At 38.2% G+C, this 20,455-nt stretch overlaps 1 protein-coding gene across 1 annotated transcript; it reads left to right on the top strand.

The window, feature by feature from the left end:
* Positions 1–565: 565 nt before the first annotated feature.
* On the top strand, positions 566–18,831 carry LOC121322914 (protein mono-ADP-ribosyltransferase TIPARP-like). Its single transcript, XM_041263508.1, has 6 exons — positions 566–764; positions 1,480–2,416; positions 13,918–14,083; positions 14,753–14,940; positions 16,322–16,597; positions 17,961–18,831. Exons 2-6 carry the CDS (start codon positions 1,581–1,583, stop codon positions 18,406–18,408), a joined length of 1,914 nt encoding a protein of 637 aa, XP_041119442.1. The 5' UTR covers positions 566–764; positions 1,480–1,580; the 3' UTR covers positions 18,409–18,831.
* The last annotated feature ends 1,624 nt before the right edge of the window (positions 18,832–20,455 follow it).

Here is a 20,455-nt window from a genome sequence, read left to right as displayed (position 1 = left end):
ACGCACTGAGTGACGTGCGTTAACGTACAGTTTAATTTTAAATGCAGGTCGAGTATCGACTCACACAATGCCAAAGCGTTTGGCAAATACATCGCTTTTGTTGCAGAATGCAAATCCGTGTTGCAATGCAACTGCAGCCCATACAAGAGCACAAAAAACAACCGCTCGACTCAACTGATTATGCAGTTTCACATCGACCAACAACAGTAAAGCCCACAGAAAACAAAAACGTAAATACATTGTTTTACGTTTCATCTACTATTTTGTGGCACTGAGATTATTTTTTGCAGGTTTTTTTTTTTTTTTTTTTTTGCGCCTCCTACCTCAGCCCAAACCCCGCGTGGGCCTTTTCCTGTACAGACTTCTGGAACAGAATGACCTCAACCTAATGTCCTGAATGTGAATTGCACAACTCAACCCCCATGAAAAAAAGTATTCGTGCTGTTAATTCTCATTTATTTCGCTCAATATATACGCATAAGTCACCCAGAATCACTTCCTGGTACTGACGGGCGTTTTTTTTTTCTTCAACAAAGCCCCACCCCTATTTTGCAGTTCCAGCTATGCGAGTGGATAAGAAAAGCAACATTTAGCTCTTGCAACAGCTGGGAGCCACAGCCTCTGGAGCTAGGCGGTTTGTCACGCACAAAGCAGACCTGAGAAGTTAAAACGAGTACTTCAGGATACACTCAAAAAATACTAATGATCAGAGGAGTAGGACGGTTCAAATTATAGATCGGGAAAAGCCTGATTAACATATCGAGGTAGGTTTGTTTTTATTTCTATTTGTGTGCGAAATCGATGTGTGTGACCGAGTGACCAGATCTATTGTTATGTTCATTGCATACATCTACCAGATGTTCAAAGTCGTAAATCAGCTTTCACCAGTCTTATTAATCTTTCATTTAAGCGTTGTATTTTAAATGTGTCATGTCTTAATGTCCTTGAAGAAGAATACGATACGGTTTTATGACTTTATTTTTTTTTAATACGTTTAACCGCGACCCGTCTTTTAAATTTGAAAAGGTGTATTTTCTACGTAGACTGCGCAGTCGCCACATCACATTACAGACGGTCTTTCAATACTTCTTGTTGTAGACCTTATCAAGTTTCGCAATAAAGGGGACTGCATTGCTGTGAAAGTAACACAGATACCGATCGTTTTTCTTGCAATTCGACCTCGCTCAGAACGATTGCGTTGATAAACCTTTGTTTTCTGTTTGGTTGGATTGCAACGATTTACGTCCATCATGTTACTATTTACAGGAAGAGAACTATCTGCTCGTGAGGTGTTTTCAATTAGTTATGATGTGTTGGTTTTATTTCTGTGTCTACGTGCCTGAGGTTAACAACATGTTGAAAAAAAAAAAGGTGGAGATTGTAATCTTATCAACATGACGTTTTCCATTTAACATCAAGCAGTCAGCTGGTTTTATAACAGTGTTTTTGTTGTTCTCTCCCCCATCTTCATCTCAACAGGTTTTTAAAAAAGTTATGGATACAACTTTGCATTTACTGTAAACGGAAACAAAAAGTGTTGGTACAGTTTTAGACCTTCATTGAACCTGAAGTGCACAACGATGCCGAGTGAAGTGTTCAACGAACAGATGGGTCTGTCTGGCAAAATCCCTCTTGTAAAGCCTTATTTAAAAAAGAAACACGCTCCGAGGAAGTTGGATACAAAATGTCTCCGGACTTTGGATCCCATCCTTACCAGTCTATTAAGCTCAGATGCACTTGTAGGGGGAGGCGATGGGGTCTTTGTACCCAGGAATCAGTCCAGAAGCCAAAGAAATTTGTGCGAGGCTGTTGTTCAAAAGCAAACGAGGGTGAACCACATTTGCTTAAAAGAAGGGAGTGCTGTGCCTGAACTGACACCGCGCACTGAAGAAACACAGCTAACTGACCCGAACGCTAAACTTGTGGAACCCGAACAAGAGGTTCAAATGCAGTCTGGTACAATAGGTTCTGGTGAGCGCAGTTTTCAGCCCCCAGCAATTGAAACGGTGGTGGCGAGTGCTGCCAGTTCACCGTGTCAGGATGACAAGATAAATGGAATGTACCCCTCCGAATCGTTCCAGGGTGCTAATTGCCTTGCAGACAATAACAGCCTCGTGCAAAACGGGATTTTCCAAGATAAAAGCGAGGAAGCCTCTTTGGATCTTGTGTTTGAACTACTGACCCAGCTGCAGTATCACACTCAACAAGGGGACGGGATATCGGTCTGCGTGGATTTTCTGCAGGGGTGCTGTGTTTATGGTAACGACTGCCCCGAACATCACACGGTGCTGCCTTACCACTGGCAGATCAGGAAGACTGGGACTCCGATTTGGCAGAGTGTTTCCGACGAATCGCAGGAACAATTGGAAAGACTCTATTGTAATCCAGACAATGAACAAGTCAGGCTTAAATATCAGTAAGTATTTGCCCACTGCACATTCTTTCGGTTCCTGCCATTGTTAAAAAACCAGTTTCATTGAATGAATGCTTTTGACTGGTACAGTCACACATCGGCTTCTCTAGATCAAAGCCAGGTAAGATAACACCCCAGATTACCATATTGGAAATTAAAATGTAACTCAATAGTCAAATCAGAGTACCAGGAAGCAATAACTGTTTGTCATAATTCTGGATATAGTGTCACTCTGCTGTTGGTCTACACAGCAAAAGCATACAGTGTGTGTATTTCTGTATAGAAAGCCCCTGCAATATTGACAGCTCTAATAAACTAGGCAACTTTAAGATGTGTGAGTTTCAGTTGAAGTGTAGCAATACAAGAAGTTGTCTTTCCAAAAAAATACTCAAACTATTTATTAATGTAGTTTGTGCTGTAAGAAGCACAAATCAATGCATACCTTTTAAGTTACTGTATGTATACTTTAAATTCTGATTTAATTGCATTGGTTACATTATCAGAAACTGGTTACATGTAATAGTCTTAAATATGTATATTATATATATATATATATATATATATATATATATATATATATATATATATATATATATATATTTTTTTTTTTTTTTTTTTTGCAATGATGACACAACATTTAGTCCTGCCTTTGTGAAGCAGGCTCTTTCAGTTGTGCTGAATAATGGTGAATTCTATGGGGATTTTGTGATATGGGCTGACAATGCCCCATGGTAATGAGACCATTAAACTAATTTAACCTGAGGCAGGTTCTAAGCCAGGCCTTGGAAGGTGAAAGGCATGATTGGCTATTACTGAGCACGGATTGCTGGGTATGTGTTGTGAATAGAATAGTGTACCTTTCCTCATCAGCTGCTTCACATATGATGCTTTAGATTTGATTTAAAGTGTGGGTTGGCCTATAGTCTGAAAGAGGTCGTCTAACAGCATCCAATATGTTTTTTTCTCTAAGTGGACAAAATGTCTGCATAAAGGTCACCCCTTGTCTCCTCGTCTTGGTGTCCCCTGTATCCCAGAGGGATGTTGTGTTCCCATAGCAACAGGATGTAGATAACAGCATGCTGGGGCCTAGCTGGGAGGCTTACAACCAAGCTGCTACAGTACATGGTTCATATGGTTACCATATTATTTGTCTGCTGCTATTAATTTCTTGTGGTCGGACAAGCTTTACAGGCATATCTTGCAACAAGAAAGTCTGTACGCCACTTTGCTTCAGTGAGTAGGGGAGGTACAGTATACAATGCATAGTGTTGTGATGAAGGTTGTTTACAGTATGCAGATATTTGTGAGTTGAGTCAAATGTACCGGAAGAGAGGAAAGGAGGTTGTTACTCGAGTTGACTCCATGATTCTCATCAAAGAGCTTGCTGACTAATATTACTGTAGCCTTATTTTGGACTCATCAGCTGGTGCAACCTCAGAAGACAGAAATATAGTCACATCTAGTTCCAGTAACTGGAAAATCCAATAGAATCCTCTGTTAATGGAATGAATAGATGCCATGACTAAGAAAAAGAAGAGACGAAGTGGGATAATTACACTGAGATATTAACATATTAGGTTTTTCTTTTCATTTATTCCCCGATTCCCTTTGGTAGACAATCTAGATAATCATTGAGATCCTTCATGGGGTCTTATATCTTAAGAGCACTGAACTTAAGCAGCTTGATGGTTAATCTGTAGAAGCAACCCTTTGTTACCGGTGTTTGAATTCAAATTGAATATGCTGTTTTCTGTGTTGGATTCACCACAATGTACGTAACAGGTTTTGACTCTGCTATAGCTTAGTCATTTCATGGGTCAGTTTCACAAACGTTTTAAATACTTTTAAGACCACTTATTGGACTTAGACTTAAAATTTAAGCAAAAAATAAATAAGATCTGTTGCACAAAAAGTCTTAATTTGAGCCTGGTCTTAAATTTAAGTCATTTTTTAAGCCTCCATCTCAGCTGTCTTAAAATGGAAATAAATACAGTGGCTCTTAAAAGTATTCACCCACCCCCCCCCCCCCCCCCCCCCTTGAACTTTTCCACATTTTATTGTGTTACAACATGGAATCAAAATGGATTTATTTAAGAGTTTTTGCAACTGATCAACACAAAAAAGTCCATAATGTCAAAGTGAAAAATGAAATCTACTAATTGTTCTAAATTAATTACAAATACAAAACAGAAAATAATTGATTGCAAAAGTATTCACCCCTTTGAGTCAATATTTGGTAGAGGCACCTTTGACAGCAATTACAGCCATGAGTTTATTTGGATAAGGCTCTACCAGCTTTGCACATCTGGACATTGCAATTTTTGCCCATTCTTCTTTGCAAAATTGCTCAACTTCCATCAAGTTGGATGGGGAGCTTTGGTGAACAGCAATTTTCAACTCTTTCCACATATTCTCAATTGGATTGATGTCTATGCTTGCAGACTTCAGCAGGTTTTCCTCCAGGATTTTTCTGTACATCCATTTTGCCCTCTATTTTCATGAGCTTTGACGCAGAGAAGCATCCCCATAGCATGATGCTGCCACCACCGTGCTTCACGGTAGGGATGGTGTTCTCAGGATGATGTGCAGTGTTAGGCTTGCGCCAAACATAGCGCTTAGCGTTGAGGCCAAAAAGCTGTATTTTGGTCTCATCAGACCATAGAATCTTCTTCCATTTGGTCTCAGAGTCTTCCACATGCCTTCTGGCAAGCTCTAGTCGAGATTTGATGTGAGCTTTTTTCAATAATGGCTTTCTTTTTGCCACTCTCTCATAAAGGCCAGTTTTGTGACGCACCCAGGCTATTGTTGCTGTGTGCACGTGTCTCCCAGCTCAGCTGTGGAAGACTGTAACTACTTTAGAGTTGCCATAGGCCTCTTGGTGGCCTCCCTGACTAGTGCCCTTCTTGCCCGGATACTCAGTTTTTGAGGATGGCCTGTTCTAGACAGATTCACAGTTGTGCCATATTCTCTCCATTTCTTAATAATGGACTTTACTGTGCTCCGGGGGATATTCAGTGCCTTGGAAATGTTCTTATATCCTACCCCTGATTGGTGCTTTTGAAGAACCTTATTCCGGATTTGCTTTGAATGTTCCTTCATCTTCATGATGTCGTTTTTGTTAGGAAATGTTCTAACCAACTATGGGACCTCTCAGAGACAGGTGTATTTATCCTGAAATCATGTGAGACACCTTAATTGCACACAGGTGGACTCCATTCAACTAATTATGTGACTTCTAAAGACAACTGGTTGCACCAGAGCTTATTTAGGTGTGTCATAGCAAAGGGAGTGAATACTTATGCAATCCCAATTATTTTCTGTTTTATATTTGTAATTAATTTAGAACAATTTGTAGATTTTATTTTTCACTTTGACATTATGGACTTTTTTTGTGTTGATCATTGGCAAAAACTTCATATTAAATCCATTCTGATTCCATGTTGTAACACAATAAAATGTGGAAAAGTCCAAGGGGGGTGAATACTTTTGAGAGCCACTGTATCTGTTGCTATAGAAGCCAACATGGCAGCAGCACAGACGCAATCCCTTAGACAATTTAAATAACATTCACTGCAAGGATGTATTAACTTTACTGGAAATGTTAAAAGATGACTTCAAGCCTGCAACTAACAGAAGCTACAGCATCCCTGCAGTCATTCAAGTTTGTGTGGCAATTCGTTTCTGTTCCACTGGAAGTTTTTGAAATGTTATTGGAGACTTTATGGCAATTCAGCTATCCAGTTACTTTTCAATGAACTTCATTCCCGACTTGTCCACTCTCCTATAAGAGTCACACACACACGTTGCTGTTACACAAAAACATGATAAAAACATATCCGATTTAAGAATACAAAAATTTATACTGTCTTGAAAATGAGTGATTACCAAATTATTATTATTTTTTTTTTTACAACAGCTCCACTAGAACAGACACTAACTAACTTATTTTACCTTACCTGCTGCTACTGTCACTGTGGCATCCTCTCTTCCCGTCTCTGCTCCGGTTCAGTTCCACTGAAAACGGGACATGTTTCCCCATAAATATCAATTTATTAATTAAGTAACTGGGAAAGTTTTTCAAAAGCGCCACCTCTATTTTTTTTTTTTTTTTTAATATTCTTTTCTGGCCTCGGCCAGCAGATTTTTCCATTGTTTTAAATGTCATTTACAGTATGACTTAAGACCGGTCTTTGTTGCTTAGCAATAATAGATTAAGACCAGTCTTACATAAGACCTACTAAGTTTGACTTTGTGCAACAGACTTCTCAAGGTCTTACGTTAGACCAATTTCGCTGGACTTAAGCTGTCTTAGTTTAAGTCTACTAGTGCATTGTATTTTACAATAAAGGTTCTCATTTTAACCCATTAAGTGCCATTACCCTTCTTTGAGAACAGGCTATTTTGTAATTTTCTAGAGCATTTTTAACTGTCATCAACCTATTAGTAAATGTTGTTAAATATTCAGTTTAACTACTGTATATTGTTATGATTTTTTTGTTAAAAGAAAAATGTATTTGGTACTTAATGAGTTAATGGCTTTAGTGTTAGCATCGTTTTCATTGGTCCCTTTTTAAGTGTTCAGTTTATTTTATTACGCACATTTGTCTCATTAGATTTTGTCACTTGTGTACCATGCAAATTAGTTTTTTCTCCCCCACTATTTGCTAACGTTGTTGGTTGTCCTATAATTCCAGGATGTTAGTTCTTTTTTTTTTATTTTTGAGGAAACAGCACAAGATGAGTCCCAACAAAAACAAGAAGTCGTCTCAACACGCCCTTTTTGGTTATTCTTTGCCATACCTTAATGCATAGGAAAATCAGGTCAACATGCAAAGCAGAACTTAACCTGTGTTTTCATTCTTTCCAGGCAATGAGCTGTGCAGTGTTAAAAAGTAGCTTTGTATTACTGTGACAGGTTGATATAGCAACAGAACTAGCTAAGTTAGCTAAGTGGGGTTTTGATGTTTAAATTGAGTTCTGTGTCATGCTGACCCTTGATCTTGTGTTACAAGAATATGTATGTGTGTGCGTGTTCCTTATGGAAATATTGGCCTCAGATAGCTGACTTCTCTATTATAAAACATGTCTGCTTATCTAGGATAAAGCTTAGAGGTTGTGATTGGAAAATGTAATTAAGGCTGCTGTACAGTACACAGTACTGGAGCGTATCACAAGCGGTTAACTACAGTGCATATTGCCGTTGTATTGCCTTTAGTAAGTGATATTGAAAAACGTGATTAATTTTGAGCCAATGTACAGTAAAAACAGTTGAATAAGAGAACTTGCCAAGGTGATCATTTCAGTTATTTATTTATTTTTTAAAATCAGAATGAGAGAAAAGGACATATTTATGAACGCAATGTTTATTCAGTATTGTAGTTGAACATTTAGATATACTTTTTAGTGTCACAAATGACAAGAATGTTACCAGAAATACTAAAAGAAACCTAATTTCAGAAGACATTGAAAAGACTTCTAGTTGAAACGTTTGTCATTGGAACATTTTTAGATTATACTTGTTTACAAATTGTGTCAATTAGCTTCTCTTTTCACAATGGTCCGTACATGTAAAGACTCTTGTTTCAGAGTATACAGTGTAGTGGATTTGATTTCCTGTTTTGGGCATTCTTCCAGTAATACAGTACTTTTTCATGTTCAATGTTCAACGTGTCTTGAAAGCAGAGTATATTTTAGCTTCTTTTCTACTTCCAAAAGCTTCCAACACAAACAGAAGACGTTTTGGACTCAATCACAGACCTTGCCAAGGAAATTGAATCGCATGCAGGCTGCTCGTGGATGCCTGTGCTGTTCATTATCTTTCAAATCGGATAGATTTTTAAAATTATTTGTTGAGAGAAACCAATGCTATAAAAAAAAAAAAAAAAATCCCTCCTCCCAACAGAAATAATTTTCTTGCAAGCGTTTTAATTATTCAGTATCTAGTTTAATCTGCTGTTGTTTTGAATACCTTTTAGGTAGTAGAATTGCAGTACAGCAGTGTAAAGAAACATTTCTGTACTCCACCGGAAAACAGATATTGCAGTTGCCCCCTTTAGAAACTGTTTTGGTGGTGTGGTGTTCCCATACCTAAGAGCGCTCTGACTGTCTGTCAGAAGTCCTGATGGATGTCTGTGCCAAGGGGAATTCTAACTTCACACAGTTCAGTCCTTTCAGGGTTTGTAGAGTAGAATGAGTGTTATAGGAATCGGTCTTGTTAAAATGCAAATTGTGCATCGTAGTATCATATAAAATATATTGCTGATGTTATTGTATTATTTACATAAATTTCACAGGGAAAAAAAAAAAAATATATATATATATATATATATATATATATATATATATATATATATATATATATATATATATATATATATATATATATATATATATATATTATATAGGGCTGTGTTCGAAGGTTCGTTCGCTAGCCAGGGATTCGAAGATTGTTTTTTTAAAACCGTGGTTGGTCCATTGACATACTGTTTGTTTGTTTTTTTTTTGTTAGTTTTTTTTCCCTGTTAACAGAAACTGTTGGACTATATATATGAATTCTGTAAATCACACATTAAATGTCACTCGCATTCAGAATTTGATCTTTTGATTCGTACAATGCGTATTACATAAACAAAAGTTGTTGTGTTAAAATCTTCTACCAAATCGTTGTACTTAGCAACTCCATAGGGTGCCACTGCCATGTGTGGAGCAGGGTATCGTATCCAAAGCACTGGGGGGACCGATAGCGGTTGTATTTGCTTCAGTAAAATATGTATTGCATATCTAGTGTACAAGACAGTGTAAGAGAAGTGCTATGGTAAAATATGTTTGAAACATACAAAGTATACGATAGCACTAATAATTTTAATTAAAAAAAAAAACTGAGCACGGTCTGTCCCTCCCCCCTCCAGCTCGTGTTATCCAGAAGCAAACCTTTAATTTCTTCATTCTCCATCTCGACAGCAAAGTGTTATATAGCGTAAGCTGTATTGAAAGAAATGTCTCAAAACCCCTCTGCTGTTTTGGGATTTTTTTGTTAAATGTCACATCTCAAAAAGCTTTAGTCCTATAATTTTACTAGTGTAAAACATTAATGTTGGTTCATGTTCTAAAATTGAGAAAGATGATTAAGTGTGCTTAAAAGGCCTTATATTTTTTTTTTTTTTGTTTGTTTTCTGTTTTTTTTTTTTTTTTTTTTTTAGAAAACGTAGCAGCTGTTTTTAATTCTTTCATAAATAGGTGTAAATTGCAGACAAAGTTGCTTTGAGAACGGGCCTCTTTTTTAAAAAAATTGTTCAAACATAAGTGCAAAGCTTAATAAATCTAGCACCTTGTCACTTTTTGAACATTTTTTTAACTTTGAGATGCTTGTTTGTGTGGAAGGCCTAGGGTCTCAGCCAGCCCACCGAGGATATTCCAGATTTTCATTCCCAGTACCAGGCATGATTGAATAAGTCACACAGGAGCATATTGAATGGCTCTTTCACAATCCGATGCTGATCCAATCAGAGTGCTAATGAACGTGAAAAACTGTTGTCCTGAGTTAATTAAAGTGCAGGAATGTTATTTTTAGATTCTTAACAAACTAGCTTGGCTAGCCCCAGTAGAGACTGAGCACCTACAGCACCTTGGTTCATTCTGGGTGCTGCTTGCTCTCAGTTAGTGTCACAGCTTGATAGTACTGCCGTGCCAGCAAATTCACCCAACTTGCGTGCTTCTTGGAGCAGTGTGTGCAATTGTGTACATATAAACATTGCACACCCTGGAACACTCTGTGCCTAGAGTTACAAACCTAAGTATGAGACCATACTCCAGGTTTACACGCAACAGCTCTATTGTCTGCTGTATGGAAACTCACTCATGCTATGTATCTGGTGTTCAGGGCTTTTTATGTTTTTTATTTATGGCTCACTGTTTTTTTATTTTTTTTTATTTAACTTAGCAGAAAGTCAGTTGGGAAGATGTTATCGGTTTCTGCTCCACCTGTTTTTTTGTTTTTTTATGAAGTAGCTGCTTTTGTCATAGCAAGGGGATTAAAAAGGCCACAGCGTGCAAGTGCTGACAAGTGGTGAAACTGAAGCATAAAACGGAGCAGTGCTCCTTTAAGGGATCCCCACTGGCGCCACAACACTGGGAGATCAGCAAGGGTTATATAGATTGTTTTTTTTTAATAATGTGAAATCTTGTTTATGGCTTGGTTTTTTTTCATGCCCATAGTCACTGTATAGTAACACATTTTTTACTTTCTAATACTTGTATATTTTATATTTGGTACAAATTTAGAGTGATCATAATATATATGTTTGAATCCACTTGTTTTTTTTTACATAGATTAGATTACCATACAAGCAGCTTATAATATAATATGTAAATGGGAAGATATTTACATGCACTGCCTGCTTTTTGGCTTCCTCTTCAGGCAAAGTGTGAGTTGCCATCAAAATGGGGAGACTTGCTTAACCAGGATTAAAGATTATAATTATTGTAAATCGGTTGTATTCAGTACCTCTGGCATTGGCAAGGACCTTTTTTCCTTTGATGAATACAATCATGTTTGTTCATATATTCAAATATTAATCTCGCAAACTAGTGGGAATCATTCCAGTCATTTAAAGAAAAACACTCTGGCCCTTTGTTTGCACTCGCTTGTACAGCAAGTACTGTAAATATAAACGCAACAGCAAATTCTGCCGCATAACTGTTGGCTCTCTTTACTGTGGGTCTTTTTCTCACCTCGGCACTATGCAGAAAGAACTCAAGTCAGTTCAGCAGTGCCCCATCTGTCTGTTAAATAGGTTCTACAGCATTAAACAGGTCTCCACTTGCTAGTGCAAAGTGTGCAGAGCTTGAATCTCAAACTGTGCGTCAGAACTGTAACTGCTGTCCTAAAATGTATGTTCCAACTTATCCCCGAGCAACCGAAAGGTTGTACCATTCTCAGTGGATATTGTGTAATAAGTTTTAACACCTGGTGAGGGTTATTAGGAAAAATATCCTGACCTCATCAAAAGGATATTTGCTGTTATGGTTCCTTTTATTTACATTTGTTTTCATTACATATTTCTCAAGTGAAACCGTCATAGAAACGGCGACTTTTAAGAGGAAGCCCTTGCAAATGTGTTGAGTCACAGTTACTGGGGGAGGGGGAGGGTGGGTTATTTTATCATTATATATTAATGTCATGCTTCCTCATTTTCTGGTTTCAGGAAAGCATAGGAAAGGTTGCTCTTACCGTATGCATGGGTTTCAATTCCTCCATCCTATGTTAAAAGTGCAAGCAGTTTCCAGAATTATGTTGGCTGACTTGCTGCTCTAGTCCTAATAATTCTGTGCAAGGACTGTGATGTACCCAAAACTTCTTTCATGTGTTACTAATTACTGGAATTTGTTGTGCTACTGGTGACTACATAGTGTCCTCACTTCAGGTACACTGAACCTTGTTGGTGAATAAGTTTGCTTTGGACGAACATGTTGAGCTTGGTTTGTTTTTAACTGGTGGAACTATGTGTTTGGGGAAAAAAAGAGAGAAAATAAAGTATCCTCCCATCTCTAATAATCAATGTTTGTTTCTCAGCTGATGCTTTTTATTGAAATGTGTTTCAATGATCTTTCCATGGCGTTCTCTTTTAATTTGTATACCCAGTATGTCCTGGGCTGTAGTATTTCATGTCCTTGGCAGACAGTTTGAATCTTTCACAAATAACCTGTGATTTCAGACAGCTACTGTAGAAAGCAATCCCGAATAGGCAATCCTAGATGTTTGGATGACGAGTACATTTGAATGGGTATGCCCACTTAGGGGTAGATTAAATAAAAAAGCATGCAGCATCTGTGTTATTTTTCTGTTCATACGCCGTAACTTAGTTTGAATATATTATATATTTAAGACATTAACGAAACATGAAAATTGTTATCCTACCTTTTTAACTTTGGGTTACGTTATGCCATAACGTTAGAATTGAAACCCATGCATACGGTAAGAGCAACCTTTATATATATATATATATAAAATATATATATATTATATATATATATAATATATATATATATATATATATATATATATATATATATATACACTGAGTGTACAAAACATTAGGAACACCTTCCTAATATTGAGTTGCACCCCCTTTTGCCCTCAGAACAGCCTCAATTCGTCGGGGCATGGACTCTACAAGGTGTCGAAAGTGTTCCACAGGGATGCTGTTGACTCCAATGCTTCCCACAGTTGTGTCAAGTTAGCTGGTAGTGGATCTCTACTCCGAATAGCTTGTTCCATCTCATCCCACAGATGCTCAATTGGATTGAGATCTGGTGACTGGGCAGGCCATTGCAGTAAGCTGAATTCACTGTCATGTTCATGGAACCATTCCTGGACAATCCTAGCCTTGTGGCATGGGACATTATCCTGCTGAAAAAATCCATTAGTAGATGGATACACTGCTGCCACGAAGGGATGCACCTGATTGGCAATGATGTTCAGATAACCTGTGGCATTCAAACGTTGCTCACTTTTATAAAGGGGCCCAATGTGTGCCATGAAAGCACACCTCGCACCATCACACCACCACCACCAGCCTGCAATGTTGACACGTGGCATGATGGATGCATGTACTCATGTGGTTTTCTCCATACCCTAGTCCTCCAATCAGCCTGAAACAGCAGGAAACGGGATTCATCAGATCAGGCAATGTTTTTCCAATCCTCCAGTGTCCAGTGTTTTTGTTCCTTAGCCCACTGCAACTGCAGTTTCTTGTGTTTTGAAGTGGAACTCTGTTAGGTCATCGCTGCCATACCCCATTCGTGTCATGGTATGACGAGTTGTGCATTCTTTTATGGGTCTTTCGGCACCAATGTTATACTGGATTCTCAGTTGACTAACTGTAGGCTGTCTGTTGCTCTGCACAATTCGTGCCAACCTTCTTTAGCCTCTTTCATCAATGAGCCGTTTTCGACCACTGGCCTGCTATTGGCTGGATGTCCTTTGGGTGGTGGACCATCCTTGATACACACGGGAAACTGCTGAGTGTGAAAAACTCAGCAGCGTTGCAGTTCTTGACACATTCAAACCGATGCACCTGGCACCTACTTACTACCATACCCCGTTCAAAGGCACGTCAGTCTTTTGTCTTGCCCATTTACCCTCTGAATGGCACACATACACAATCCAAGTCTCAATCGTTTCAAGGCTTAAAAATCCTTCTTTAACCCGTCTCCCCTTCATCTACACTGATTGAAGTGGATTTAACAAGGATTTAAGGGATCATAGCTTTCACCTGGATTCACCTCGTCAGTCTATTTCATGGAAAGAGCAGGTGTTCCTAATGTTTTGTACCCTGTGTGTGTGTGTGTGTGTGTGTGTGTGTATACACACACATGCACACACATGCTACTGGAATACAAAACATCTTGCTAATGCAGAGATGGATGTGGGGTGACTGAATGCTTAATCAGTTAGTGCAGTATAATTTTTTTTTTTAACTGATCCTTCTTTCCTTCTGTTTCAGGGGACGTGTTTTTGCACTGGATTTCAGCCTCATGAGGGTTGCTGATGTAGAATATGACCTGGTGCGGAGATTGTCTACTCCTCCCAGCACAAACCTAAACTCCAACTACCACACGATGTGGAAGTACTACTGCAGGGACAACTTTGGCTGGAGGGAGTACTCTGAGGTAAACTACAGATTGTTTTTATTGATTTCTCCTCTTTTAACTCCTCAGAACCTGATCTATAGCTGAATGCCCCGCTTGACTTGGAATATTAGAAAATCAAATTTTGTACAGGCAGACAGCATTTCAGTGGGCTCAGTAAATTTAGCTAAAAGCAAAGTGCAGATCTGTATAGCAACAGAAAACAAAATACTTAATCTTAATTGATTGAAATAACAAAGCTCTTTTATTGAATTAAACGTCGCATTCATTTTGCGTGAATAGCATAAGAAAAGAACAACTGCCTGTAATGTGCGCAGTAAGCCTGTTCAAGGGGATAATTGGCCATTTCGGCAATAAAGTACATGTTAGATATCAAAATACAAAAAATGACAGCCCAAGCATGTAGTGAGTGAACTTGTTTCCTCCATATGATATGCATGGATAGCTCTTTGGTGTAAGCTCAGATGCAGGGCAGTAAGCTTGGGGAATGCTAGACCTGTGCTTCACCCTGCTGTTATATGATACCTGATGTCAACTGGGACTGCCTGTTAGAAGTGAGGATGGCTCCGGTGTGCATTTGTGTACAGCACCACTGACATACAATAGATGCCTATACAGTATATGTACTGTACATCCACCTTGGTTCATCATATATCTGTTAAGATAAGGCTTTTTTTTCTCTCTCAACAGCCAGTTGTTCAATTGATAGAAGAAGCTACCTGCAGGGGCTTAAAGGAAGTGCGCTTTGTGACTTTGCAAAATCAGTACATCCTGAACATCAGAGAAGGGTTCCAGCAGAATGCCATCTTTGGTTTCAGAAGACAGATCAAGAAAAGACCCCTTTTCCTCTCCACAGTCATGCTGATGCCTTACTTACAGTAAGTAAACCATTGGAACTGGCCATTATTTTGTTGTAAATTTATGTGTGTATTATATACATTAAAAAAAAAAACAAAAAAAAAACAATAATATAAAAAAGTCAGAGCAGCCCCATGATTACGTTTTCTGAAGACACAAGAAAACCAGAATGTGGTTGTTATCTTACAGCGTTGGTTGCTTCAGCGATGAAAATGACTAGTATATGTTAACATTGTTTATATGATAAGCTAACTGCAGAATTAGCTCCAGTATATCCTGTAGCCCCCAAAGATTCCTATCGGCCTTACACTGTGGCCATTATACACAGGTTGTTCCCGCTTACTGATTTTCATAGAAAAGGTGGAAAATACAGTTTTGCTATGATTGTCTTTATTATTGCGCCTTCCTGCAATGCGAGGTCATGCCATTACAAGACTGCTGTGATTTTTAAAATACATTGTAATGATGTCGTTAACAGCTGCATATTTAAATGTAGTGTTTTGGGCTAGTTTGGTCATGTTACATGGCGACTTTGTCTTGTAGGATTTGTAAGGACGTAGCCTCCTGAGGCTTCAGTAAATGCTGGTTAATTGGCCTCTGTACCTCTTTGAATTACCGGACATGCGAATGCTTGTTTCGGTTTCAGCTTCTTCCCTTTTGAAATTAAAAAAGGATTAAAGACGGGTATCTGCTTTCACTGGTGCTCTTGCCTAAAGTTTAGGATCAGAAAGACTTGCATATCCATCAAAGCCCAGATAAGTGAAGCACCATGTGACTCCTGTGCTTTGACTCAAACTAATAAAGATGCCATTTTTCTGGTCTCAGCAGCACAGCTGGAAACATTATTGTCAGAAACCAGTGGTTAGAAACATTGTGTCGTACCAAGGGGTGGAAGTCATTAGTTTGACTGACAGCTTGGCATATTGCTACAATTAAACCGATTTCAACCAGGGGTACACTCCTCAACTCATTACCTCATTGCCCATCATTTTATAAAGGACTGGGTGGGTTTTCTGTTCTTGTTTTTTTTATTTTTTGTTTTGAGTGTAGCTCTACAGATGGCAGCCGTTGTAAATATGTTACTTGTATTTAGAGAACTTCTTATCAGTTTTATCCAAGATATTTACAGCATTCTTTTACCACAAGTAAATTCAGTGTAACAGAATCTGGATATATGTGGAATAACCAGTCCATCCATGTGTACTGTATGTCGCACTTTTATTTTTTTTACATGTGCAATATATCATGAGGCATCATTTTCATGATCCTGATCTAATGTTGTGCTTCCAGGCATGATGGAGGATTTGTGTTGCTACTCACAGTGCTTGTTGATTGAAAGAGTACTGCATTTAGAATATGTCATGAAATGTCAGTCGTGTGTTTTTTCTTGTTTTTTCCTAGAACGCTTAGTGGCCTCTCTTCACCAATATCTCCACCAAGCGGAACAGCTTCCTCTGAACCCCTGTCTCCAACAGCCTCTACCTCTCTGAAGATTTATCCTGAAACTTGGATTATGATGGATTCCTTTCAGGATTTTATGCAAGTGCCTGTGTCTAAGGAAGACAAAAGCTACAGAACTGTCTATAGTCTCTTCCACAAGACTGTATCAGAGACTAAATTTAAGATAATGAAGATCACCAGGGTGCAGAATCCTTTCCTTTGGGAAAAGTATAAAAGGTAGGGTAGTCTAAATTTGTTCATAAAGTTAACTACTGTTTCAGATTTGGCAGAGTATGACTAGAGACCTCAATTGGAAACTGAGTAAAGTGAAGATGAAAATGGAGAGCAGGAAGCACTTTTTACCCATGAATACTACATGTAGGGAATAGTTTTCCAGGTGTAACAACACTGCGGTCATTCAGAATACAGTTAGATACCGCCCTTGAGCCAATGGTATGCTAGTAAGGGAAGAGCATCCGTGTGCAAGCAGTCTTTTTCGTTTTCGGCATATTCAAAATAAGTATGTTAGTTTGAAATACTGTTGTATATACAGGTGGAGGAAATGCCATAAGCCTTGCACTAAGTGTATCGATGTTATTGTGTCTAATTTCTGAAGATCAGCTGAGACTGAAAGCCAGTTACCAGTTGGGTACAGTGAGTCTACATAGTCTGAGGTACAAAATGAAGTATGCAGTGTATTGGAGTTCTGAGAACAGGAGCACTTCCAGTAACTGGGTGTGCTGACCTGTCTTTTGGTCTGTTAAAGGTGGGCAGTGTTTCAACTGAACGCTTGATATTAATGGCACCCACTCACACACCACTATAGAGACAGATTAACCTGCTAGAAATAGATTAGCCAAGAGGCTTGTGGCATCATTTGTATCACAGTGCCAATTAGAACACAGTAGAAGTTCCTATCAGAATGTGGGAAGCATTTAATAGCACTTGTTCTAAAGAACAGACGCCCTTTTAAGGATAAATGATTATTACTTTTTTTATTTTTTTTTTTAACTGCCACAAGGAAAGGAACTAGATCTAGAGAGTGACAGCAACCTGTCCTGGTCAATAAAAAAAATTATATATAGGCTTTTCGTTGGCATGTACTTTTAATAAAGTGGAAGCAAATGGAATGAAGTTGGTTATAAGTTTTAGTGAGACCCCATTTCAGAGAATTAGATGGGTTTGTTTGTAAAAACTGAGCCAGAGAAAAAAATGAAGCACTTTTGTTTTGGAATTTGACAGTCTTTATAAAATGCAAAGTAAACATGCTGAGGAACACAAGGCATTTGTCAAATTAAAACATCCCTCCCTCCCTCCTTCTCTCTCCTGAAATCAATAGAAATATTTGCAGTCCAATGAGATAGTCTTTGCTTTGTTTATATGAAGTCCACATTAGCAGAACGGAGTAGTCAAATACCATTACAGTGCAATGTGGCTATGCCGCCTGGAAGCTTTTATAGGCTTAGATGACATTCAAGATGCGCTAGCTCTTATATATATATATATATATATATATATATATATATATATATATATATATATATATATATATATATATATATATATACATATATATAACATTTTTTTGTGTGTGTTTCAGGAAGAAGGAGTACATGTCTAGAAAAATGAGCGAAATGGACCGCATGATAAACGAAAGACACCTGTTTCACGGGACTTCCCAGGACGTCGTTGAGGGGATCTGCAAACACAATTTCGACCCGCGGGTCAGCGGGAAACACGCCACCATGTTTGGACAAGGAAGCTACTTTGCCAGAAAGGCCATCTACTCGCACAACTTTTCCAAACGGTCTCCCAAGGGAGTTCACTATATGTTTCTAGCCAAGGTGCTCACAGGGAAATTCGTAGTGGGTAATGCCACCATGAGGCGGCCGCCACCTTTGAACGCCATTGACCCATCCAGTGACTTATTCGACTCTTGCGTTGACAACTGGATAGACCCTCAAATTTTTGTCATTTTCAATGATGACCAGAGCTACCCTTATTTCATTATACAGTATGAAGAAGTTTCCAGTACTGTTGACATTTAGTCTGTTTTGCTGCTAAACCCTGCTGAAGAAAAGTCAGTGAGCCATAAGGAAAGAAGCAGAACTAGGTTTCTGAGTCAGGGTTTCTATGAACAGATGTACCAGACCTATGTCTATTTCAAGTTTTGGACTTTAAAAAAAGGCAATTCTCACAGCTGTATATGGGTGAGCAGTTATCCTTCGCTGCTATACAAAGTACAAATTGACAAATTTTAAATTTGACAAGACTGTGTTATAGCAGCTGCATATTTTAAGGTTTAGAACTTTCCAAGTTTGTGTATAGCTTATTGAAGACATTAGTGGCATGTTCAAAGACCAATGGTGTTGTGACATTTGACTTTTCCGTCAGGTTTGTGAGAATTGTAAATAAGTTTTCATTGTTTATTTGAAATATGTGCCTTTTTTTGTTTATATAAAAAATGTTTATTTATGTTAGTAAATGTTCCATTAAAAAAAAAAAAAGTGTCTTTATGAGAAGTTTATTTAAATGTGTGATATTGATGTCCAGAACTCTAAATAGGATACAAGTAGATCTGAGGAGCAAGACGAGCACCAGAAAACGGTTTCGTGCTAATTTCCATTTAGGCACAGACAATTTGATTTTTTTTTATCTAATTGAATACATTAAAATAGATTAGCATTTCACAATAACAAAAACGCAGCTTCCCTGGAACTGGAGTGTCACATGTAAGAGTGTATTAACAATACAGCGTGTGTGAGGCTGCAGTCTGGCTCTGGGAGTACAATATACTGCATTCATTGAACTATTGCTAACTTATAGCATGTGCTTGATTTTACATTAACATTTATATTGAGCATAAAAAAAACAGGTTGTTTTAAAATATAAATACAGAGGGGCAAACTAACTGGGGTTCTGAGGTTCAATATAAACCTACAGTGACACCAAGTGCGTTTTCTAGCATTCATTACAAGGGGGCCAACTACTGCCTATCACATTACCAGTTATGTCATTGTAAACCAACAAAAGCAAACAGAATACAGATGCCACCACTGGCAATGGAAACCACTTCACAATCAATGCTTTTAAAACAGAAATCTCAAGCCATGTCAATGAGAAGCACTAGAAGGGTTATCAGAAAAGATTATTTTTTCCGCCCCATTTGATGTGCACCATGCTGTCGGTGCTATTGTTGTCATTTGAGGCTGTGCCTGCTAGTTTCGAAAAGATAGGTTGTCTACAGGGCACGCTTGACTTTTTACCTTGCCTACTGGACTCTGGATACAATTGTCTAGAGCACAAAATCAATAGTCCAATATTATTATAAATTGCAATCACAAGCTGGAGTAAACATACCAGTAAAGAAAGAGCTTTGTTATTTGGTACAAAGCCAATTCCATATGATCTGAGGACTGAGCCTCAAAGGTAACCAAAGTACACTGGCATTGAAGACCTTGCATCACATTTTCCTGAGATTATTTGTTACCAGGTCCATGCCAAGGTAGACTGACATGGTTTGTTTGATTCGTAACAGGAACAAACAACATGTGTTTATCAGGGTCACAAAGGAAGCTCAAATTTAAAGTCTTTGAAGTGAATGAAATCGGGGGATGCTTCCTGAGTCTGCCAGTACAATCAGTGTGGAAGTGAAACATTGGATTAACCAATGCCTGGCAAAATCAGTGTGAATGACTTACCTGAAGTATAATATAGGGTGCTTAAATCACCAAGTACTGACCATTTTATCTGTTGAAGGTTTTTATAAATCCAGCACCTGCAAAATATGCTTTTAGTATTAAAAGGGCACAAAAGCTGTTTAGTACAGTATATTCTATATGTTAACAATGGATTGATAAAGGTTTAGTGCCAGCATTGACCAGCTGGCAGTTAGTCTATAGTTACTGTGCATAGGGCAGACACATTTTAGTGTAAGATGCTACAGTGGATAGTACAATAGAAAAGGAGGACTATTGAGCATCACAGGTGTGAATTTAGTATGGGTAAGTAATTGTCTCTTACACTCCAGAACTACCAATAACCTTTTAGTGAAGGGCTTCAAAGGTTCAGAGCTCTGCCAGCTGTGATGCTGAG

This window comes from Polyodon spathula, chromosome 11 (genome assembly GCF_017654505.1).
Source record: "Polyodon spathula isolate WHYD16114869_AA chromosome 11, ASM1765450v1, whole genome shotgun sequence".
Classification (NCBI taxonomy): Eukaryota; Metazoa; Chordata; class Actinopteri; order Acipenseriformes; family Polyodontidae; genus Polyodon; species Polyodon spathula.
The sequence above is the reverse complement of the archived record's forward strand: the minus strand, read 5'-3'. Positions and strand labels throughout refer to the sequence as shown.

Bases quoted from the DNA above. Each gene is read 5' to 3' on its own strand.
- LOC121322914 (XM_041263508.1), top strand. From the start codon at position 1,581: ATGCCGAGTGAAGTGTTCAACGAACAGATGGGTCTGTCTGGCAAAATC. The intron at 2,417-13,917 runs GTAAGTATTTGC...CTTCTGTTTCAG, and splicing joins CAAGTCAGGCTTAAATATCA to GGGACGTGTTTTTGCACTGG. The intron at 14,084-14,752 runs GTAAACTACAGA...CTCTCTCAACAG, and splicing joins GCTGGAGGGAGTACTCTGAG to CCAGTTGTTCAATTGATAGA.